This window comes from Entelurus aequoreus, linkage group LG16 (assembly GCF_033978785.1).
Source record: "Entelurus aequoreus isolate RoL-2023_Sb linkage group LG16, RoL_Eaeq_v1.1, whole genome shotgun sequence".
Taxonomy (NCBI): domain Eukaryota; kingdom Metazoa; phylum Chordata; class Actinopteri; order Syngnathiformes; family Syngnathidae; genus Entelurus; species Entelurus aequoreus.
The window spans coordinates 10795638-10821610 of NC_084746.1; the positions used below are offsets into that span (position 1 = coordinate 10795638).

The following is a 25973-nucleotide window of genomic DNA, read 5'->3' on the forward strand; positions in this document are numbered from 1 at the left end:
TTGGTTTATTTCGAACGTGCTTCAAATAAAAAGGCCCATTGCATGTTTACATGTTGCACAATCCATTTTAAGTCTATTTAGTGTCCGAAAAGGGTTTGTTTTGGTTTCCATGGGTATTAATTGGGTTCACCTGCCTCTGGTTAGTGGTCGGCACGCTCACCTGCTGTCGAGCACTAATCAGAGAGCTATTTATTCACCTTGCTCGTCACACTCTGTCTGGCTTAATTGTTTGCTATTTGCAACAGGCACGTAGGGTTATTTCTCTTTTCTATGTTTCTTGATTCCTGTGCTAAGTTTGTACCTTAGCTTCATGTGCGATCGGCACGCAGCCCTTTGGTTTGCTTCCTGTTTTGTGTATGTGTTATGATTGACGAAAATTAAATCATGTTCCTACCTGCACGCTTTGTCCAGAGTGGTCCGTCTGCATCCCGAGAGAACGAACCCCGTGACATCATGTAAAAAATATACAACATAAAGTAGCAAGAAACACGTCAATAATGAATAAAGCAAAACATGTTCTGGACCAAAAATGACTTCATATTCTCTACTGCTCACTAATGTTACATATCTGACTTACTGTGTAGAAATATGGGAAATAACTACAAAAGTACACTTCATTCACTAACTGTGTTACAAAAAAATCAGTTATAATAATACATCATGTTGGATATAGAGAACATACAAACACTTTATTTATACTATCAAAAATACTGAAATTCAATGACATAGTGAATTTGCAAACATCTAAAATTATACACAAAGCAAAATATAATCTGCTAGTCAAGAATGTACAACAAGTCTTCTCAACGAAAGAGGAGAAATATAACTTTAGAGAAAAAATTTAATTTAAAACATTTGTATGCACGTACAACACTTAAGACCTTTAGCATATCAGTATGTGGAATTAAATGATGCAATGGATTAAGTAAAGCAATCAAACAATGTACTAATATGATCCATTTCAAGAAACTCTTCGAACTTAAAGTGTTTACAAAGTACAAAGAAGAACAACCATGATAAACATTCTGAATTTATCACATCCATCCATTTATTTTCTAGATAATCTTACTTCTAATAATCTCACCATATGAAATATAACTTACTTCACCAATTATTATTTATTGTTATTGTTATTACTTATGGAGTATATTGTGAATACATTGAGAACAGAAAGTGAACAAAAGTTTTAGCAACTGTTATGTAAAGGAAAAGGGGTAGGATTAAATAAGCTCTGCTTCTTCCTACTCCTTTTCATGTTGAATAGAGAAACTGGAAATTGTGATGCATCATGTTGTATGCATGCATGTATCATGTTGTATGCATGCATGTATCATGTTGTATGCATGCATGTATCATGTTGTATGCATGCATGTATCATGTTGTATGCATGCATGTATCATGTTGCATGTATCATGTTGTATGCATGCATGTATCATGTTGTATGCATGCATGTATCATGTTGTATGCATGCACGTATCATGTTGTATGCATGCACGTATCATGTTGTATGCATGCATGCATCATGTTGTATGCATGCGTGTATCATGTTGTATGCATGCATGCATCATGTTGTATGCATGCATGCATCATGTTGTATGCATGCATGCATCATGTTGTATGCATGCGTGTATCATGGTGTATGCATGCATGCATCATGTTGTATGCATGCATGCATCATGTTGTATGCATGCATGCATCATGTTGTATGCATGCATGCATCATGTTGTATGCATGCATGCATCATGTTGTATGCATGCATGTATCATGTTGCATGCATGCATGTATCATGTTGCATGCATGCATGTATCATGTTGTATGCATGCATGCATCATGTTGTATGCATGCATGCATCATGTTGTATGCATGCATGCATCATGTTGTATGCATGCATGCATCATGTTGCATGCATGCATGCATGCATCATGTTGCATGCATGCATGTATCATGTTGCATGCATGCATGTATCATGTTGCATGCATGCATGTATCATGTTGCATGCATGCATGTATCATGTTGCATGCATGCATGTATCATGTTGCATGCATGCATGCATCATGTTGCATGCATGCATGTATCATGTTGTATGCATGCATGTATCATGTTGCATCCACACATTCTATAAAAGGCACAGATACCAGTGTTTCCATATATAGGATTGGTAGCTAACAGAACTACATACGGGGCGGCATAGCTCGGTTGGTAGAGCGGCCGTGCCAGCAACTTGAGGGTTCCAGGTTCGATCCCCTCTTCTGCCATCCTAGTCAATGCCGTTGTGTCCTTGGGCAAGACACTTTACCCACCTGCTCCCAGTGCCACCCACACTGGTTTAAAAATGTAACTTAGATATTGGGTTTCACTATGTAAAGCGCTATATAAATATAATTCACTTCACTTCACTTAGGATCCTGTATAAGAAGATCATTCTCGGACCCTTGCAGTCCACATATAAACTTGAACATCAGTTTTCTCATTGTTATTGTATTATTATCATACCATTTATTTGGGTTTCTTAAATTAGTTTACACATTAAAAAAAAAATTTTTTAAAATTAATGTGTGGCGGCTTTTATTTTGCCGCGGTGGGCCGCCATGATCAATTACATGTAGGGGAAACTGATATAATTTCAAAAAAATTTTGGGAAAAAAAACCCAACAACAATAAAAACAATTCTGCTTATTTTAGCCCTGCTTATTTAAATTCTGCTTATTTCATCCATTTTTTTAAAAAAAAATTGTATTTAATAAATAAGCGCATAAAATAAATAAATAGCGAATATAGCATTTAATCCTCTCTCTGAGCTTTTTATGATGTTCATTTTCACTTCCACGGTGATGACTTCCTGTGTCTTTGGCGCTCAGGAGACATCACCACGTGCAAAAAGTGAGCTGGTAAACAATGGATGCACACACTGCATCCTTTCAAACTAATCTAAACTAAACCGATTTTGAGTTTACAGCCCCGAAATAAGTTTTTTTATTCATTCATAAGAGCATGTTTGTTTAACCAGGAAACATCGTAATCCAAGGAACATGTTGTTGTTTTCAGAGCTGCAGAATATTAGAAAACATCTCAGTTCGATGTTTTATCACACACTGGAAGGTGGTGGGGTTTTTCCTGCCAAAACCACACCACCAAAACACGGGTCATGACATGCAATTGTTGGCTTTATGCTCCTTCAAAAGATGGTTATACTCGTTTGACTCGTCGGCTGAAAGATTGGATGGTTGACAAATGTGTGCAAACACTTCCTGGTACGAACAGGAACACGACACTTCTTTCATCAGCAACAGTTACTGGGATAATTACACGATTTTGTTTTTATTTCCAGTTAGGCTGCACCTTACTAACTTGGAAAACCGGGTTTTCTGTCTATGGACTGGAACTACCTGGCGTGTTGGATTTGATACAACTCACGGGTGCCACCGCCATTGATTCTGAGCCCTTGTGAATGTCTGGACGAGGGTGGTCCCGATACCAATATTTTGGTACCGGTACCAAAATGTATTTCGATACCTTTCGATACTTATATAAGACTTTTAAAGTCATTTTGATAGTAGGCTAATATAGACACTTACATCACGTGTTGCCTTCATTATAACACGTATATAAGACTTTTAAAGTCATTTTGATAGTAGGCTAATATAGACACTTACATCATGTGTTGTCTTCATTATAACACTTATATAAGACTTTTAAAGTCATTTTGATAGTAGGCTAATATAACTAATATAGACACTTACATCACCTGTTGTCTTCATTATAACACTTATATAAGACTTTTAAAGTCATTTTGATAGTAGGCTAATATAGACACTTACATCACGTGTTGCCTTCATTATAACACTTATATAAGACTTTTAAAGTCATTTTGATAGTAGGCTAATATAGACACTTACATCATGTGTTGTCTTCATTATAACACTTATATAAGACTTTTAAAGTCATTTTGATAGTAGGCTAATATAACTAATATAGACACTTACATCACCTGTTGTCTTCATTATAACACTTATATAAGACTTTTAAAGTCATTTTGATAGTAGGCTAATATAGACACTTACATCATGTGTTGTCTTCATTATAACACTTATATAAGACTTTTAAAGTCATTTTGATAGTAGGCTAATATAACTAATATAGACACTTACATCACCTGTTGTCTTCATTATAACACTTATATAAGACTTTTAAAGTCATTTTGATAGTAGGCTAATATAGACACTTACATCACGTGTTGCCTTCATTATAACACTTATATAAGACTTTTAAAGTCATTTTGATAGTAGGCTAATATAGACACTTACATCATGTGTTGTCTTCATTATAACACTTATATAAGACTTTTAAAGTCATTTTGATAGTAGGCTAATATAACTAATATAGACACTTACATCACCTGTTGTCTTCATTATAACACTTATATAAGACTTTTAAAGTCATTTTGATAGTAGGCTAATATAGACACTTACATCATGTGTTGTCTTCATTATAACACGTATATAAGACTTTTAAAGTCATTTTGATAGTAGGCTAATATAACTAATATAGACACTTACATCACCTGTTGTCTTCATTATAACACTTATATAAGACTTTTAAAGTCATTTTGATAGTAGGCTAATATAGACACTTACATCATGTGTTGTCTTCATTATAACACTTATATAAGACTTTTAAAGTCATTTTGATAGTAGGCTAATATAACTAATATAGACACTTACATCACCTGTTGTCTTCATTATAACACTTATATAAGACTTTTAAAGTCATTTTGATAGTAGGCTAATATAGACACTTACATCATGTGTTGTCTTCATTATAACACTTATATAAGACTTTTAAAGTCATTTTGATAGTAGGCTAATATAGACACTTACATCATGTGTTGTCTTCATTATAACACTTGTATAAGACTTTTAAAGTCATTTTGATAGTAGGCTAATATAGACACTTACATCATGTGTTGTCTTCATTATAACACTTATATAAGATTTTGTATGAAATCTGACATTAGCTTGCATGAAAAACTGAAGTAAACTAAAATCCTCGTACTGAAAGTAAAAACATTCCGGAACAGGAGACAAGGATCAACACAGTCATTCTTTCGACAACTGTTGAGAGGAAAGGTCACGACGTGTGACGTGTCGACAGCCAAAAGTGATAATAATCACTGTCATCCACCATAGTCATCCTTTCTTGGAAATAAATACGTATGTGACGGACATCATTGAATGCCACGTGTCTTTTTGAACTGAGCAGCCAAAGTCTATACCGAGTCCAAGAAATAAACTTCATATCTTTGTTTTTATTCAAATGATTTGTTTTATGAGATCATGTGATATTGAAACCTATTTACACCCTGATTTCTATCAGGGTGTAAATAGGGGGGTCTCTGTTGTGCTATTTTAGGCTTCATAATGCGCCACACATTTTCAATGGGAGACAGGTCTGGACTACAGGCAGGCCAGTCTAGTACCCGCACTCTTTTACTATGAAGCCACGTTGATGTAACACGTGGCTTGGCATTGTCTTGCTGAAATAAGCAGGGGCGTCCATGGTAACGTTGCTTGGATGGCAACATATGTTGCTCCAAAAGCTGTATGTACCTTTCAGCATTAATGGTGCCTTCACAGATGTGTAAGTTACCCATGTCTTGGGCACTAATACACCCCCATACCATCACACATGCTGCCTTTTACACTTTGTGCCTATAACAATCCGGATGGTTCTTTTCCTCTTTGGTCCGGAGGACACGACGTCCACAGTTTCCAAAAACAATTTGAAATGTGGACTCGTCAGACCACAGAACACTTTTCCACTTTGTATCAGTCCATCTTAGATGAGCTCAGGCCCAGCGAAGCCGACGGCGTTTCTGGGTGTTGTTGATAAACGGTTTTCGCCTTGCATAGGACAGGTTTAACTTGCACTTACAGATGTAGCGACCAACTGTAGTTACTGACAGTGGGTTTCTGAAGTGTTCCTGAGCCCATGTGGTGATATCCTTTACACACTGATGTCGCTTGTTGATGCAGTACAGCCTGAGGGATGGAAGGTCACGGGCTTAGCTGCTTACGTGCAGTGATTTCTCCAGATTCTCTCAACCCTTTGATGATATTACGGAGCGTAGATGGTGAAATCCCTAATTTCCTTGCAATAGCTGCTTGAGAAAGGTTTTTCTTAAACTGTTCAACAATTTGCTCACGCATTTGTTGACAAAGTGGTGACCCTCGCCCCGTCCTTGTTTGTGAATGACTGAGCATTTCATGGAATCTACTTTTATACCCAATCATGGCACCCACCTGTTCCCAATTAGCCTGTTCACCTGTGGGATGTTCCAAATAAGTGTTTGATGAGCATTCCTCAACTTTATCAGTATTTATTGCCACCTTTCCCAACTTCTTTGTCACATGTTGCTGCCATCAAATTCTAAAGTTAATGATTATTTGCAGAAAAATTAAATGTTTGTCAGTTTGAATATCAAATATGTTGTCTTTGTCGCATATTTAACTGAATATGGCTTGAAAATGATTTGCTAATCATTGTATTCCGTTTATATTTACATCTAACACAATTTCCCAACTCATATGGAAACGGGGTTTGTATATCTTTATACATCTAGAAAGGGTGGTGCTTAAGAGGTAGGCATTTTTCTCAGGTCTCAAGAAGGTAAGAAATACAAGTGTGTGTGTGTGGGTGTGTGTGTGTGGAGGAAGCTCTGTCAAAGTTAATGCACTGTGGAGAAAAATTAGTCTTTTTGTGCCATCACAAAAAGAAAAAATATTTGCAACCAATAGCAATGTTGCCAAAAAAAAGATTGATTTGCAATCCAAAGAAATATTTTCAAACGTAAACAAGTTTTAGTTGGTGTTAGTCACAAAGCAAAACAACTATTTTGGTTGCTGATATTATTGTTCGAGTGCATAAAAAGACTCTGTAACAAGGACTTCCTCAATTAATCATAATTGACTAATTGTTACAGAAGCCCCGCCCACTCTGGCATCTGATTGGCTGCTGTTACAAGAAGGCGGGCTCTCCTCACACCTTGTCACTCCCAGCCTCTCACTTCTTCACACGGCCTTGCAGGAATGACGTCTACAAACGGGCGCTTTGTGTTTGTAAACGTTTGACCTTTCTAAGTGCTTTCTGGGTATGTGCTACATGTGGGAAAGTGTATAAGTGTGTGTGTGTGTGTGTGTCTCTGTGTGTGTATTTTTTTATTTATTTTTTCCAGGATGAGTTTGAACAGGAAGTTCTCATTGGACAGCTGCGTGTAAGTATAATGATTTTCTAGTGAAGTTGACCACTTTGTGCTTTCAGGTCCAAAACTGAGCATGAATGTTGCATTCTGCTGCAAGTGAAACGAAACTGGGAGTGAAAACATGTGTGAGAGGGTGTGGTTCTGACTATGTAGATCAGGGGTGTCCAAAGTGCGGCCCGCAGGTCATTTTTTATGGCACATTCTAAAAATACGATGAAAAAAAACCCAGCAAACCGGTGAAATGTAACAAGAAAATGTTGCATTATTTACTCTAATAACACAAAAGCTGCCATGCAGGCTGTTTATTTCTTTAAAAAATAATAATGAATCAATATCAATGTCATTATGAATTATTGACCTATTCAAGGCTCCATTTACTTCACATTAAATATTCCACTTTGAGATATATTGGGGGAGAAAATGTTGCATATTTTTTGGTTGCCATTTAAAAAACAAAGTTTTTTTTAAAAGAAGGGCCTAAAATGGACAAACAAAAAACATAAACAACAATAAAACTTATAATTGATGGATAGAATTGAAGTTGATCTTGAGACTATTGTGGTAAAAGTTAAAACAAATGTTGGATGTATTTTTTTAAACTTTACCCTTTTAGATCCCCAATAATTTTAGTGGGACTTTTTTTTTTTTTTTTAAAGTGTCATTGCTCAAAAAAATAATGAATTAAAATCAATGTTGTTATGAGTTATTGACCTTTTTAAGACTCCAATTATTATATCATCTCAAATATTCCACTTTAAAATTTTATTGGAGGAAAATATTGCATATTTTGTGTTTTTTTTCCATAAAAAAAACATGGTTTTCCTTGACAAAAATGGCATACAACTTAAATCTTTAAAAGCGCTATATTGACAGATAGACCTCATGTTGATCTAGAGATTTAAACCTTGAATAATAATAATACTAAATAATGACACATTTTTTATATATTTTTTTTACCAAAACCCTTTGGATCAAACCTGAGTGGAGGCCTAAATGTATCTTTTTTATACATATATTATATTGGTTTTTAAAATAAAAAATATCAAAATGGCCCCCGCTTGCTTTGATTTTTCAGTGTGCGGCCCTCAGTGGAAAAAGTTTGGACACCCCTGATGTAGATGTACAGTCGCTTTTTTTGTGATGTAGTGATTGGAGCACATACTTGTTGGTCACAAAAAACATTCATGAAGTTTGCTTCTTTTATGAATTTATTATGGGTCTACTGAAAATGTGAGGGTCAAAAGTATACATACAGCAATGTTAATATTTGCTTACATGTCCCTTGGCAAGTTTACCTGCAATAAGGCACTTTTGGTAGCCATCCACAAGCTTCTGCTTGACCGCTTGACCACTAAATTGGTGCAGTTCAGCTAAATGTGTTGCTTTTCTGACATGGACTTTTTTCTTCAGCATTGTCCACACGTTTAAGTCAGGACTTTGGGAAGGCCATTCTAAAACCTTCATTCTAGCCTGATTTAGCCATTCCTTTACCACTTTTGAGGTGTGTTTGGGGTCATTGTCCTGTTGGAACACCCAACTGCGCCCAAGACCCAACCTCCGGGCTGATGATTTTAGCTTGTCCTGAACAATTTGGAGCTAATTCTCCTTTTTTATTGTCCCATTTAAAGCAGCAGGCGGGCGTGCGTGCGTGTATCTTTATATATCTTTATATATCGAGAAAGGGTGGTCCTTAAAGGCCTACTAAAATGAATTTTTTAAATTTAAACAGGGATAGCAGATCCATTCTATGTGTCATACTTGATCATTTCGCGATATTGCCATATTTTTGCTGAAAGGATTTAGTAGAGAACATCGACGATAAAGTTCGCAACTTTTGCTCGCTGATAAAAAAAAAAGCCTTGCCTGTACCGGAAGTAGCGTGACGTCACAGGTTGAAAGGCTCCTCACATTTCTCCATTGTTTACACCAGCAGCGAGAGCGATTCGGACCGAGAAAGCGACGATTACCCCATTAATTTGAGCCAGGATGAAAGATTCATGGATGAGGAACGTGAGAGTGAAGGACTAGAGTGCAGTGCACGACGCATCTTTTTTCGCTCTGACCGTAACTTAGGTTCAAGCTGGCTCATTGGATTCCACACTCTCTCCTTTTTCTGTTGTGGATCACGGATTTGTATTTTAAACCACCTCGGATACTATATCCTCTTGGACATGAGAGTCGAGAATGCGAAATGGACATTCACAGTGACTTTTATCTCCACGACAATACATCGGCGAAGCACTTTAGCTACGGAGCTAACGTGATAGCCTCAGGCTTAAATGCAGATAGAAACAAAAGAAATAAACCCCAGACTGGAAGGATAGACAGAAAATCAACAATACTATTAAACCATGGACATGTAAATAAACGGTTAATGTTTTCCAGCCTGGCGAAGCTTAACAATGCTGTTGCTAACGACGCCATTGAAGCTAACTTAGCAACGGGACCTCACAGAGCTATGATAAAAATATTAGCTATCCACCTACGCCAGCCAGCCCTCATCTGCTCATCAACACCCGTGCTCACCTGCGTTCTAGCGATCGACGGAGCGACGAAGGACTTCACCCGATCATAGATGCGGTCGGCGGCTAGCATCGGATAGCGCGTCTGCTATCCAAGTCAAAGTCCTCCTGGTTGTGTTGCTGCAGCCAGCCGCTAATACACCGATCCCACCTACAGCTTTCTTCTTTGCAGTCTTCATTGTTCATTGAACAAATTGCAAAAGATTCACCAACACAGATGTCCAGAATACTGTGGAATTATGAAATGAAAACAGAGCTTTTTGTATTGATATACAATGGTGTACCAATACTTCCGTTTAACTAGTGACGTCACGCGCATACGTCATCATACATAGACGTTTTCAACCGGAAGTTTAGCGGGAAATTTAAAATGTCACTTTATAAGTTAACCCGGCCGTATTGGCATGTGTTGCAATGTTAAGATTTCATCATTGATATATAAACTATCAGACTGCGTGGTCGCTAGTAGTGGCTTTCAGTAGGCCTTTAAGAGGTAGGCATTTTTCAGAGGTCTCAAGAAGGTACGAAATGCAAGAGTGTGTGTGTGTGTGTGTGTGCGTGTGTGTGTGTGTGTGAGTGTGTGTGTGTGTGTGTGTGTGTGTGTGTGTGTGTGTGTGTGTGTGTGTGTGTGTGTGTGTAAAGCATAACCTAATTCTTTATTTAAAAAATAATATTATGAATATAATTAAAATTAGATTTAAAATTGTTGTTATAAATACATTTTTGAATATACTGTTTTATCCCCCCAAAAAAGGAAATGTGAAATATAGTTATTTATTTCTTGAAGAGAAAACTTACGATATAGTATACAAATAAACAATTAAAGGCCTACTGAAAGCCACTACTAGCGACCACGCAGTCTGATAGTTTATATATCAATGATGAAATCTTAACATTGCAACACATGCCAATACGGCCGGGTTAACTTATAAAGTGACATTTTAAATTTCCCGCCACACTTTCGCTTGAAAACGTCCCTGTATGATGACGTATGCGCGTGATGTCAACGGTTGATACGGAAGTATTGGTACCCCATTGAATCCAATACAAAAAAGCTCTGTTTTCATTTCATAATTCCACAGTATTCTGGACATCTGTGTTGGTGAATCTTTTGCAATTTGTTTAATGAACAATGAAAACTGCAAAGAAGAAAGTTGTAGGTGGGATCGGTGTATTAGCGGCTGGCTGCAGCAACACAACCAGGAAGACAGAGATGGATAGCAGACGCGTTAGCCGCCGAACTCACCTTAACTTCCTCCATCTCGCCGACCGCATCTGTGATCGGGTGAAGTCCTTCGTCGCACCGTCGATTGCTGGAACGCAGGTGAGCACGGGTGTTGATGAGCAGATGAGGGCTGGCTGGCGTAGGTGGATAGCTAATGTTTTTAGCATAGCTCTGTGATGTCCGGTTGCTAAGTTAGCTTCAATAGCGTCGTTAGCAACAGCATTGTTAAGCTTCGCCAGGCTGGAAAGCATTAACCATGTATTTTCATGTCCCTGGTTTAATAGTATTGTTGATCTTCTGTCTATCCTTCCAGTCAGGGATTTATTTATTTTGTTTCTATATGCAGTTAAGCACGATGCTATCACGTTAGCTCCGTAGCTAAAGTGTTTCGTCGATGTATTGTCATGGAGATAAAAGTCACTGTGAATGTCCATTTCGCGTTCTCGACTCTCATTTTCAAGAGGATATAGTATCCGAGGTGGTTTAAAATACAAATCCGTGATCCACAATAGAAAAAGGAGAGAGTGTGGAATTCAATGAGCCAGCTTGTACCTAAGTTACGGTCAGAGCGAAAAAAGATATGTCTTGCACTGCATTCTAGTCCTTCACTCTCACGTTCCTCATCCACGAATCTTTCATCCTGGCTCAAATTAATGGGGTAATCGTCGCTTTCTCGGTCCGAATCGCTCTAGCTGCATTGAAAACAATAGGAAAATGTGAGGAGCCTTTCAATTGACTACGTCACGCTACTTCCGGTACAGGCAAGGCTTTTTTTTTATCAGCGACCAAAAGTTGCGAACTTTATCGTCGATGTTCTCTACTAAATCCTTTCAGCAAAAATATGGCAATATCGCGACATGATCAAGTATGACACATAGAATGGATCTGCTATCCCTGTTTAAATAAAAAAAAATCATTTCAGTAGGCCTTTAACTATTCACTTGTATTAGTTTATTTACCCAAAAAATAACAATATTTTTAGTTTTAAAACAGGTATTGAAATCTTGAAAAAGCAAAATGTGCTCATTTCATTGTTTTAATTAGATTGTATTTAATTATATTACGAAATGCAAAATGTGTGCTATTTAATTGTTGTGGAACAAATTAATTATTTTGCAAAAGGATTAATAAACGATGACCATCTTATTTATATGACAATATGAATGTGAACACATTTACAGTACAGTAGTGGAGGTGTTGATTTATGCACTTCAAAGAATTCACAGTGATACTGTTCATTTCCCAGAAAAGTAGCTAGTGCACTAATCGCTAGCTAGCTTAAATGCGAAAATGAATAAAAGACGCCTTTTTAGGCACATGAGCAATCACCGTGATCATTTTGGTCACAATAACTGTGATATGAAATGTTCACATCGTTACATCCTCAATATAAGACATAAAATAGGGGATATCACGGGCTAATACAAGCAATAAACTAATAAAAAAACTGCACTATAAGGGAGCAAAGAGTTATGATAATAACAGCAAATAAGATATCATTACATGTACTCAAAGGCTGTGTGTAATACAGGTGTCATGAACATAGTCATTAAAACAAGTTGCAAGAGTGCTTAGAAAAGTATTTAAATGGACTATCATCATTTTTGGGGGCTACTTTTTAATGATGAAAGTATTTCAACCAGGTTTGAAAGTGCATGATACATGTTTGATCATTAAACAATACTTTTTTTGTCACTGAGTTTCGCTGGTCCAAAAATTTCCATTTTTTAAAATTCAGAGTCATAACTCTGTAAAAGTCTTAGGCACCACTTGTTGTTTTTGTTTGAATACATGTCATCATCGTAACTCGAAGGATAGACACAACTACACTAGTTTTAGTTTAGCTAGTCTTTATTTGCAAGGACAATGAACAGAGACATGAAGCTCAAAGACATATATCTTCTGCACCACATTATAGCTTAGTAGCTCATTTCCATCTGCAGTCCCTGGTTACCTAAATTAAAAAATATGCAAAAACATGCAATAAAATCAAATTAAAACAAGTCATAAAATGCCCTTCATTGACACATACTTATACACCTCTCCTTTACGTCATAACACATAGACAATACATGCTCTTGTTCACATCTGTCATCACTTGTAAAAAACAATCAGGATTTTAATAAATATAATTCTTACAGTTGACCAGGGGTGTCCAAATATTTTGCAACTAAGGGCCACATACTTAAACATTACAACCACACCTCTCCTTTACATCATAACACATAGACCAGGGGTGTCCAAACTTTTTCCACTGAGGGCCGCACACGGAAAAATTAAAGCATGTGGCGGCCATTTTGATATTTTTCATTTTCAAACCATAACAAAATATATGCTTTTTTTTTTTTATTTATTTTACCTTTAGGGGTCCCGGGGACCATAAAGGGTCTCAGTCACTAAAATGTTAAAAATAAGTCCGATTATTTTTTTTTATTTTTTATTTAACGCTTACAGTAAATTTCTATATCAACTTCAAGTTGATATAAAGTAATACAAATTTAAAAAAATGTTTTATGGCTTTTCTGTAAAAAGCAACTTAGTTTTTTTTATAGTAAAACTGAAATATGCAGTATTTAGTAATAAGAGCCCTAAAAGATCAATAATGCAGGACACCATTGATTTTAATTATTTCATATTTTTGAGTAATCACAGTGAAAAGATAAATAAAAAATCACTAAATATATTTGGGATCCAAAAGGTGCCCCACTCATAAAGTGATACACTTTTATTAGGTTTTTCTTTTACTTTCAACACTTAAGTTACGAGATCAACTTCAGATATATCTGTCCATTTTATGCTGGAACTATTATTTTGTTTGTTTTATGCGCTTTTGTAAAAGAAAACTTTGATGTTTTTATATGGCTACTACACAATATATGCAATATTTACCACATAAAACATTTTAAAGTGAAACATTTGAAGTAATTGAAGCCCTGAAAATAATTCATTATAACATGGATTTTTTGTCTTTTTTTAATTTTTTTTTTAGCAATGGCAAAAAAAAAGAGAAATGAAGAAAGACAAAAGAAACAAAAACAGCCTGCATGGCAGCTTTTGTGTCAACATTGCAACTTTTTCTCGTTAGATTTCACCGCATTCCACTTTTTTTATTGTTCTTTTTTATTTTTACAATAGTATTTCCAGAATGCGTGGCGGGCCGCTAAACAATTAGCTGCGGGCCGCAAATGGCCCCCGGGCCGCACTTTGGACACCACTGACATAGACAATACATGTTCTTGTTCACATCTGTCATCACTTGTAAAAAAAAAAAAAAAAATCATGATTTCAATAGTTATAACTCTTACAGTTAACCAGGGGTGTCCAAATATTTTCTCACTAAAGATCCACATACTTATACATTACAACCACACCTCTCCTTTACATCATAACACATAGACCAGAGGTGTCCAAAGTGCGGCCCGGGGGCCATTTGCGGCCCGCAGCTAATCGTTTACCGGCCCCCCCACACATTCTGCAAAAATTGCAAAAGTGATAGTATTGCGAAAATGAAAAAAAACATTTTAAAACAGTGGAATGAGGTGAAATCTAACGAGAAAAAGTTGCAATGTTGACACAAAGCTGCCATGCAGGCTGTTTTTTCTTTTCTTCTGTCTTTGTTTATTTTTATTTTTTTTGCCATTGCTCGAGAAAAAAAAAAAAAATAAAAAAAAAATAAAAATCTATGTTATAATGAATTATTACTTAAAAAATGTCACTTTAAAATGTTTTATGTGGAAAAAATATTGCATATATTGTGTGGTTGCCATATTAAAACATCAAAGTTGTATTTGACAAAAGAGCATAAAACAAACAAAATAATAGTTCAAATGTAAAATGGACAGATATATCTGAAGTTGATCTTGTAATTTAAGTGTTAAAAGTGGAAAAAAAAAAACTAATAAAAAATGTATCACTTTATGAGTGGGAGACCTTTTGGATCCCAAATATATTTAGTGGGATTTTATTAAACTTTTCACTGTGATTACTCAAAAATATGAAATAATTAAAATCAATGGTGTCCTGCATTGTTGATCTTTTAGGGCTCTAATTACTAAATACTGCATATTTCAGTTTTACTATAAAAAACAAAGTTGTCTTTGACAGAAAAGCCATAAAACCTGATTTTTTTTTATTACTTTATATCAGGGGTCACCAACCTTTTTGAAAGCAAGAGCTACTTCTTGGGTAGTGATTAATGCGAAGGGCTACCAGTTTGATACACACGTAAATAAATTGCCAGAAATAGCCAATTTGCTCATTTTACCTTTAACTCTATGTTATTATTAATAATTAATTATATTTACACTTAATTGAACGGTTTAAAAGAAGACAAAACACGAAAAAAATGACAATTACATTTTGAAACATAGTTTATCTTCAATTTCGACTCTTTAAAATTCAGAATTCAACCGAAAAAAAGAAGAGAAAAACTAGCTAATTCCAATCTTTTTAAAAAAATAATTTATGGAACATCATAAGTAATTTTTCCTGATTAAGATTAATTTTTGAATTTTGATGACATGTTTTAAATAGGTTAAAATCCAATCTGCACTTTGTTAGAATATATAACAAATTGGACCAAGCTATATTTCTAACAAAGACAAATCATTATTTCTTCTAGATTTTCCAGAACAAAAATTTTAAAAAAAATTCAAAAGACTTTGAAATAAGATTTAAATTTGATTCTACAAATTTTCTAGATTTGCCAAAATAATTTTTTTGAATTTTAATCATAATAAGTTTGAAGAAATATTTTACAAATATTCTTCGTCGAAAAAACAGAAGCTAAAATGAAGAATTAAATTAAAATGTATTTATTATTCTTTACAATAAAAAAAAAATTTTACTTGAACATTGATTTAAATTGTCAGGAAAGAAGAGGAAGGAATTTAAAAGGTAAAAAGGTATATGTGTTGAAAAATCCTAAAATAATTTTTAAGATTGTATTTTTTCTCTAAAATTGTCTTTCTGAAAGTTATAAGAAGCAAAGTAAAAAAAAATAATGAATTTATTCAAACAAGTGAAGACCAAGTCTTTAAAATATTTTCTTGGATTTTCAAATTCTATTTGAGTTTTGTCTCTCTTAGAATTAAAAATGTCGGGCAAAGCGAGACCAGCTTGCTAGTAAATAAATAACATTTAAAAAATAGAGTCAGCTCACTGGTAAGTGCTGCTATTTGAGCTATTTTTAGAACAGGCCAGCGGGCTACTCATCTGGTCCTTACGGGCACCGCGTTGGTGACCCCTGCTTTATATCAACCTGAAGTTGATATAGAGATATACTGTAAAAAATAATAATAATAATTTGACCTATTTTTAACATTTTAATGACTGAGACCCTTGACCCTTGATTGGTCCCCGGGAGCCCTAAAGGTTAAAAAAAAAAAATCTACATATTTTGTTATGGTTTGAAAATGAAAAATATCAAAATGGCCCCTGTATGCTTAAATTTTTCCGTGTGTGGCCCTCAGTGGAAAAAGTTTGGACACCCCTGACATAGACAATACATGCTCTTGTTCACATCTGTCATTACTTGTAAAAAAAACAACTATTATTTTATTATTTATAATTCGTACAATTGACCAGGGGTGTCCTAATATTTTCCAACTAAGGGCCACATACTTCTACATTACAAGCACACCTCTCCTTTACATCATAATTACATCATTTTGATGTGAATGTGACTTGCTACGGGTGGCCTGAGGGTCGAGCATCATCATCTTGTCTTCTCTGTGGACAGATCTTCGGATTCAGGTGGAGTCTTGGGCACGCGCAAAAGATCCAACTACAAGATCAATAAGAAAAACCGATCAGAAGATGACCGTGCAGACCTCCAGGAACCAAATCCAAGCCTTAACGGGAACTCAACCATCAAGTGCGGCCACCACCTTCATTCCCATCCGAGCAGGTCATGGTTCATGTGGTCTCACGCTTGTCTTGTGCTTGTCAGGGAGAAGATCATCAAAGAGGACAGCACTGAACGGCAAGATGGAGTCGTCAGCAACAATGTACTGTACTCCTACTTCCTCTTTTGGCATTGTTCTTCTTTTTTAGTTTTAGCAAAACTTTGAGATCATAGTGCACTATTTGAATAACCCCGTAAGACAGCTTCAACCGTGTCCCTCGGGAAGTCCTGTGCAGGGGAGTGCTCAGAGAGTATCGGACTGTGTGATTGTGGTCCGCATTGCCGGCAGTAAGTCAGAACTGTTTCCAGTGAGGGTTGGACTCCGCCAAGGCTGCCCTTTGTCACGGATTCTGTTCCTAACTTTTATGGACAGAATTTCTAGGCGCAGTCAGGGCATTGAGGGGATCCGGTTTGGTGGCTGCAGGATTAGGTCTCTGCTATTTGCAGTTGATGTGGTCCTGATGGCTTCATCTGGCCAGGATCTTCAGCTCTCACTGGATCGGTTCGCAGCCGAGTGTGAAGCGAATGGGATGAGAATCAGCACCTCCAAGTTCGGGTCCATGGTTTTCGCCCGGAAAAGGGTGGAGTGCCATCTCCGGGTTGGGGAGGAGACCCTGCCCCAAGTGGAAGAGTTCAAGTACCTCAGAGTCTTGTTCACGAGTGAGGGAAGAGTGGATCGCGAGATCGACAGGCGGGTCGGTGCGGCGTCTTCAGTAATGCGGACGCTGTATCGATCCGTTGTGGTGAGCCGGAAGGCAAAGCTCTCAATTTACCGGTCGATCTACGTTCCCGACCGATTTACGGAGAATCGGAGCAGCTGGGGCAGTATTGCAGTCTCTCTGCCGCACTGTTGTGACGAAACGAGAGCTGAGCCAGAAAGCAAAGCTCTCGGTCTACCGAGCTATCTACATTCCTACTCTCACCTATGGTCATGAAGTGTGGGTAATGACCGAAAGAATAAGATCGCGGATACAAGCGGCCGAAATGAGTTTCCTCAGAAGGGTGGCTGGCATCTCCCTAAGAGATAGGGTGAGAAGTTCAGTCACCCGAGAGAGACTCGGAGTAGAGCCGCTGATCCTTCGCTTGGAAAGGAGCCAGCTTAGGTGGTTCGGGCATCTCGTGCGGATGCCTCACGAGCGTCTCCCTAGGGAGGTCCTCGTTGCACGTCCCACTGGGAGGAGACCCCGCCGAAGGCCAAGGACCAGATGGGGGGATTACATCTCCTCTCTGGCCTGGGAACGCTTCGGGATTCCCCAGGAGGAAGTCGCAAATGTTGCTCTGGAGAGGGAAGTCTGGGGGTCTCTGCTGGAGCTGTTGTCCCCGCGACCCGATTCCAGATAAGCGGTTGAAGATGGATGGATGGATCTACGTTCCCATCCTCACCTATGGTCATGAGCTATCACGGGTACAAGCGTCCGAAATGAGTTTCCTCCGTCGGGTGGCGGGGCTCTCCCTTAAAAATAGGGTGAGAAGCTCTGTCATCCGGGAGGAGCTCAAAGTAAAGCCGCTGCTCCTCCACATGGAGAGGAGCCAGATGAGGTGGTTCGGGCATCTGGTCAGGATGCCACCCGAACGCCTCCCTCGGGAGGTGTTTAGGGCACGTCCGACCGGTAGGAGGCCACGGGGAAGACCCAGGACACGTTGGGAAGACTATGTCTCCCGGCTGGGCTTCCTTGCTTAGGCTGCTGCCCCCGCGACCCGACCTCGGACAAGCGGAAGAAGATGGATGGATGGATGTAAGACAGTTGCTAATTGTGTGAATGTCCAAGCATTCTACACCAAAAAAACTATCTGTTTAGTAGTATTATTCCGCGCTCCACAGCCCACAGTTTTCCAATGATCGGAACCGTTCAGGTATCAAAACGCTCGGCTTAACCGGGAATCCTGAGCTCCCCAAAGAATAAAAATAAAATATCCTAGGGGACCCAGAATTCACGGTTTTCTGGGTCATTTTTCCCATTAAAAATGAATGGGCCCTTTTTCGAACTGGCACAATTTCTATATTTCTCAACCGATTAGAACCGTTCCACCATCCACACACTGCGCTCACCCTGGACAATCAAATTATCATTTTCCAAGTTTAAAAAAAATTCCAGGAATTCCCGGTTTTCCAAGGCCCTATTTTCACCTCTTCCTGGAAAGATTTGACAGTCCACATCTTTCAACCGTTTTTGACCATTGCACCTTCAAAACATTCTTCATAATACATAGTACAAATTCCCGGTTTTCCCGATATTCCAGGAATTCCGAAATACCCATTTAATTTCAAACTGTTACTACGTCAACATGTTTCAACCAATGTGAAACATTCCAACACCAACCCATTGATATCATCTAGGAAAATTAGATAGATAGATAGTACTTTATTGATTCCTTCAGGAGAGTTCCCTCTGGAAAATTAAAATTCCAGCAGCAGTTTACAAAATTGAGATCGAATTTAAAAAGTAAATAATGGGGGTATAAATGGAAACAAAATAGAAAAATATTACAATAGAATAAAAATATAAAGCAACAATTAGAATAAAAAGATAACAGTAAAATAAGAATATAACAAGAAAAATTGTTGTATTATCTATATTTTCCCAAAAAATATCTTTTCCGCGAAATTCCCAAATTTCTAAGAAATTCCCATTCATATGAACGGTCATATTCATAGTTATACAACACCCAAAATTCTCAAAAGTTTGCACCATTTTTTACCCAATTGCAACCATTCAACCATCAACCCACACACTGCTCTTCACATATGTCAAATGCAAAACATGTTGTCCCTTACCCAAAATTCCGGTTTTCCAGGAATTTCTAGTAATTTTTTCCACATCGACAATGGAGGAGAAATACACAATTGACTGCTTATCCCACAATTCTCATCTGATTAGAACCGTTCCAACATCCACACACTCCACTCGCCCTGGACAATCAAACTACCATTTACCAAATTTTAAAAAAATTCCAGGAAAGTTTTCACAGTCCACATTTTTCAACCGTTTTTGACCATTACACCTTCAAAACATTCTTCATAATTGGGACAACAGAACCACCTATTTCGTTTTTGTACAAATTCCCGGTTTTCCCGAAATTCCAGGAATTCTGAAATACCCATTTATATTCAAACTGTTGCTACTTTAACACTTGTCATCCATTGTGAGAAATTCCAACAGCAACCCATTCATATCGTCTAGAACAATTGTTGTATTACCTATATTTTTAAAAAAATCAAATTTTTTGCTAAATTTCCAGAAAATTTCTATAAAATTCCCATTCAAATGAATGGACATATTCATAGTTATACAATGCCCACAATTTTCAAAATGTTGCGCCATTTTCCCCCCGATTCCGACCATTCAACCATCAACCCACACACTGCTCTTCACATATGTCAAACGCAAAACATGTTGTCCCTTGCCCAAAATTCCCAGTTTTCTGGGAATTTCTGGTAATTTTCTTCCCATTGACAATGGAGGGGAAATATAAAATCTACTGCCTATCCCACAATTCTCATCTGGTTAAAACCGTTCCACCATCCACACACTCCACTCACCCTGGACAATCAAACTACCATTTACCAATTTTTTAAAAAATTCCAGGAAAGTTTTCACAGTCTACATTTTTCAACCGTTTTTGACCATTCCACCTTCAAAACATTCTTCATAATTGGGACAACAAAACCACCTATTTCGTTTTTGTACAAATTCACGGTTTTCCCGAAATTCCAGGAATTCTGAAATACCCATTTATATTCAAACTGTTACTACTTCAACACTTGTCATCCATTGTGAGAAATTCCAACAGCAACCCATTCATATCGTCTAGGACAATTGTTGTATTACCTATATTTTTTTTTAAATCAAATTTTTTGAAAAATTTCCAGAAAATTTCTATAAAATTCCCATTCAAATGAATGGACATATTCATAGTTATACAATGCCACAATTTTTAAAATGTTGCGCCACTTTTTACCCGATTACAACCATCAACCCACACACTGCTCTTCACATATGTCAAACGCAAAACATGTTGTCCCTTGCCCAAAATTCCCAGTTTTCTGGGAATTTCTGGTAATTTTCTTCCCATCGACAATGGAGGAGAAATACACTATCGACTCCATATCCCACATTTCTCATCTGATTAGAATCGTTCCAACATCCACACACTCCACTCGCCCTACAAAGTTTTCACAGTTCACAACTTTCAACCGTTTTTGACCATTCCACCTTCAAAACATTCTTCTTAATTGGGATAATTTCTTATAATTGTTTCCCCATTGGACAATGGAGGGGAAATATACAACAGCCCTATTTTCACCGCTTCCTGGAAAGTTTTCACAGTCCACTTTTTTTAAACCGTTTTTTTACCATTCCACTTTCAAAACATTCTTCATAATTGGGACAACAAAACCACCATTTTCCTTTTTGTACAAATTCCCGGTTTTCCCGATATTCCAGGAATTACAAAATACCCATTTAAATTCAACCTGTTACTACGTCAACATCCACACACTCCACTCGCATTGGAAAGTTTTTCACAGTCCACATCTTTCAACCGTTTTTGACCATTCCACCTTCAAAACATTCTTCATAATTGGGACAACAAAACCACCTATTTCGTTTTTGTACAAATTCACGGTTTTCCCGAAATTCCAGGAATTCTGAAATACCCATTTATATTCAAACTGTTACTACTTCAACACTTGTCATCCATTGTGAGAAATTCCAACAGCAACCCATTCCTATCGTCTAGGACAATTGTTGTATTATCTATATATTTTTTTAAATCACATTTTTTGCAAAATTTCCAGAAAATTTCTATAAAATTCCCATTCAAATGAATGGACATATTCATAGTTATACAATGCCCACAATTTTCAAAATGTTGCGCCATTTTTTTACCCGATTACGACCATTCAACCATCAACCCACACACTGCTCTTCACATATGTCAAATGCAAAACATGTTGTCCCTTGCCCAAAATTCCCAGTTTTCTGGGAATTTCTGGTAATTTTCTTCCCATTGACAATGGAGGGGGAATATACAATTGACTGCCTATCCCACAATTCCCATCTGATTAAAACCGTTCCAACATCCACACACTCCACTCGCCCTGGACAATCAAACTACCATTTACCACATTTTTAAAAAATTCCAGGAAAGTTTTCACAGTCCACATTTTTCAACTATTTTTGACCATTCCACCTTCAAAACATTCTTCATAATTGGGACAACAGAACCACCTATTTCGCTATTTCGTTTTTGTACAAATTCCCGGTTTTCCCGAAATTCCAGGAATTCTGAAATACCCATTTATATTCAAACTGTTACTACTTCAACACTTGTCATCCATTGTGAGAAATTCCAACAGCAACCCATTCATATCGTCTAGAACAATTGTTGTATTACCTATATTTTTTTTTAAATCTAATTTTTTGCAAAATTTCCAGAAAATTTCTATAAAATTCCCATTCAAATGAATGGACATATTCATAGTTATACAATGCCCACAATTTTCCAAATGTTGCGCCATTTTTTTACCCGATTACGACCATTCAACCATCAACCCACACACTGCTCTTCACATATGTCAAACGCAAAACATGTTGTCCCTTACCCAAAATTCCCAGTTTTCTGGGAATTTCTGGTAATTTTCTTCCCATTGACAATGGAGGGGAAATATACAATTGACTGCCTATCCCACAATTCCCATCTGATTAAAACCGTTCCAACATCCACACACTCCACTCGCCCTGGACAATCAAACTACCATTTACCACATTTTTAAAAAATTCCAGGAAAGTTTTCACAGTCCACATTTTTCAACCGTTTTTGACCATTCCACTTTCAAAACATTCTTCATAATTGGGACAACAAAACCACCTATTTCGTTTTTGTACAAATTCCCGGTTTTCCCGAAATTCCAGGAATTCTGAAATACCCATTTATATTCAAACTGTTACTACTTCAACACTTGTCATCCATTGTGAGAAATTCCAACAGCAACCCATTCATATCGTCTAGGACAATTGTTGTATTACCTATATTTTTTTAAAAATCAAATTTTTTGCAAAATTTCCAGAAAATTTCTATAAAATTCCCATTCAAATGAATGGACATATTCATAGTTATACAATGCCCACAATTTTCAAAATGTTGCGCCATTTTTTACCCGATTACGACCATTCAACCATCAACCCACACACTGCTCTTCACATATGTCAAATGCAAAACATGTTGTCCCTTGCCCAAAATTCCCAGTTTTCTGGGAATTTCTGGTAATTTTCTTCCTATTGACAATGGAGGGGAAATATACAATTGACTGCCTATACCAAAATTCTCATCTGATTAGAACCGTTCCAACATCCACACACTCCACTCGCCCTGGACAATCAAACTACAATTTACCAATTTTTAAAAAAATTCCAGGAAAGTTTTCACAGTCTACATTTTTCAACCGTTTTTGACCATTCCACCTTCAAAACATTCTTCATAATTGGGACAACAAAACCACCTATTTCGTTTTTGTACAAATTCACGGTTTTCCCGAAATTCCAGGAATTCTGAAATACCCATTTATATTCAAACTGTTACTACTTCAACACTTGTCATCCATTGTGAGAAATTCCAACAGCAACCCATTCATATCGTCTAGGACAATTGTTGTATTACCTATATTTTTTTAAAAATCTAATTTTTTGCAAAATTTCCAGAAAATTTCTATAAAATTCCCATTCAAATGAATGGACATATTCATAGATATACAATGCCCACAATTTTCAAAATGTTGCGCCATTTTTTTACCCGATTACGACCATTCAACCATCAACCCACACACTGCTCTTCACATATGTCAAACGCAAAAAATGTTGTCCCTTGCCCAAAATTCCCAGTTTTCTGGGAATTTCTGGTAATTTTCTTCCCATTGACAATGGAGGGGAAATATAAAATCTACTGCCTATCCCACAATTCTCATCTGGTTGAAACCGTTCCACCATCCACACACTCCACTCGCCCTGGACAATCAAACTACCATTTACCAAGTTTTAAAAAAAATCCAGAAATTCCTGGTTTTCCCAAAGCCTTATTTTCACCTCTTCCTGGAAAGTTTTCACAGTCCACTTTTTTTAAAACCATTTTTTACCATTCCACTTTCAAAACATTCTTCATAATTGGCACAACAAAACCACCATTTTCCTTTTTGTACAAATTCCCGGTTTTCCCGATATTCCAGGAATTCCAAAATACCCATTTAAATTCAACCTGTTACTATGTCAACATTTTTCAACCAATGTGAACAATTCCAACAGCAACCCATTCATATCATCTACGACAATCGTTGTATTACCTATATTTTCAACAACAAAAAAACTTTTCGCGAAATTCCCAAATTTTTAAGAAATTCCCAATCATATGAATGGACTTATTCATAGTTATACAACGCCCAAAATTCTCAAAAGTTTGCACCATTTTTTCACCCAATTTCAACAATTCAACCATCAACCCACACACTGCTCTTCACATATGTCAAACGCAAAACATGTTGTCCCTTGCCCAAAATTCCCGGTTTTCCGGGAATTTCTAATAATTTTTTCCCCATCGACAATGGAGGGGAAATACACAATCGACTCCATATCCCACATTTCTCATCTGATTAGAACCGTTCCAACATCCACACACTCCACTCGCCCTTGACAATCAAACTACCATTTACCAAATTTAAAAAAAATTCCAGGAAAGTTTTCACAGTCCACATTTTTCAACCGTTTTTGACCATTCCACCTTCAAAACATTCTTCATAATTGGGACAACAAAACCACCTATTTCCTTTTTGTACTAATTCCCGGTTTTCCTGAAATTCCAGAAATTCTGAAATACCCATTTATATTCAAACTGTTACTACTTCAACACTTGTCATCCATTGTGAGAAATTCCAACAGCAACCCATTCATATCGTCTAGGACAATTGTTGTATTACCTATATTTTTTTAAAAATCTAATTTTTTGCAAAATTTCCAGAAAATTTCTATAAAATTCCCATTCAAATGAATGGACATATTCATAGTTATACAATGCCCACAATTTTTAAAATGTTGCGCCATTTTTTACCCGATTCCGACCATTCAACAATCAACCCACACACTGCTTTTCACATATGTCAAACTCAAAACATGTTGTCCCTTGCCCAAAATTCCCAGTTTTCTGGGAATTTCTGGTAATTTTCTTCCCATTGACAATGAAGGGGAAATATACAATTGACTGCCTATACCACAATTCTCATCTGATTAGAATCGTTCCAACATCCACACACTCCACTCGCCCTGGACAATCAAACTACCATTTACCAAATTTTTAAAAAATTCCAGGAAAGTTTTCACAGTCCACATTTTTCAACCGTTTTTGACCATTCCACCTTCAAAACATTCTTCATAATTGGGACAACAAAACCACCTATTTCGTTTTTGTACAAATTCACGGTTTTCCCGAAATTCCAGGAATTCTGAAATACCCATTTATATTCAAACTGTTACTACTTCAACACTTGTCATCCATTGTGAGAAATTCCAACAGCAACCCATTCCTATCGTCTAGGACAATTGTTGTATTATCTATATATTTTTTTAAATCACATTTTTTGCAAAATTTCCAGAACATTTCTATAAAATTCCCATTCAAATGAATGGACATATTCATAGTTATACAATGCCCACAATTTTCAAAATGTTGCGCCATTTTTTTACCCGATTACGACCATTCAACCATCAACCCACACACTGCTCTTCACATATGTCAAACGCAAAACATGTTGTCCCTTGCCCAAAATTCCCAGTTTTCTGGGAATTTCTGGTAATTTTCTTCCCATTGACAATGGAGGGGAAATATACAATTGACTGCCTATCCCACAATTCCCATCTGATTAAAACCGTTCCAACATCCACACACTCCACTCGCCCTGGACAATCAAACTACCATTTACCACATTTTTAAAAAATTCCAGGAAAGTTTTCACAGTCCACATTTTTCAACCGTTTTTGACCATTCCACCTTCAAAACATTCTTCATAATTGGGACAAC

At 36.9% G+C, this 25973-nt stretch overlaps 1 protein-coding gene across 1 annotated transcript in view; it reads left to right on the plus strand.

Moving 5' to 3' along the window:
• The first annotated feature begins 7054 nt into the window (after positions 1 to 7054).
• LOC133631445 (GRAM domain-containing protein 2B-like) overlaps positions 7055 to 25973 on the plus strand; it is a 33094-nt gene continuing 14175 nt past the window's right edge. Inside the window, exons 1-3 of the mRNA XM_062023645.1 lie at positions 7055 to 7270; positions 16746 to 16880; positions 16956 to 17013. Coding sequence (XP_061879629.1) covers positions 7233 to 7270; positions 16746 to 16880; positions 16956 to 17013 — 231 coding nt within the window. The 5' untranslated portion in view covers positions 7055 to 7232. The remainder of the gene's footprint in view (positions 7271 to 16745; positions 16881 to 16955; positions 17014 to 25973) is intronic.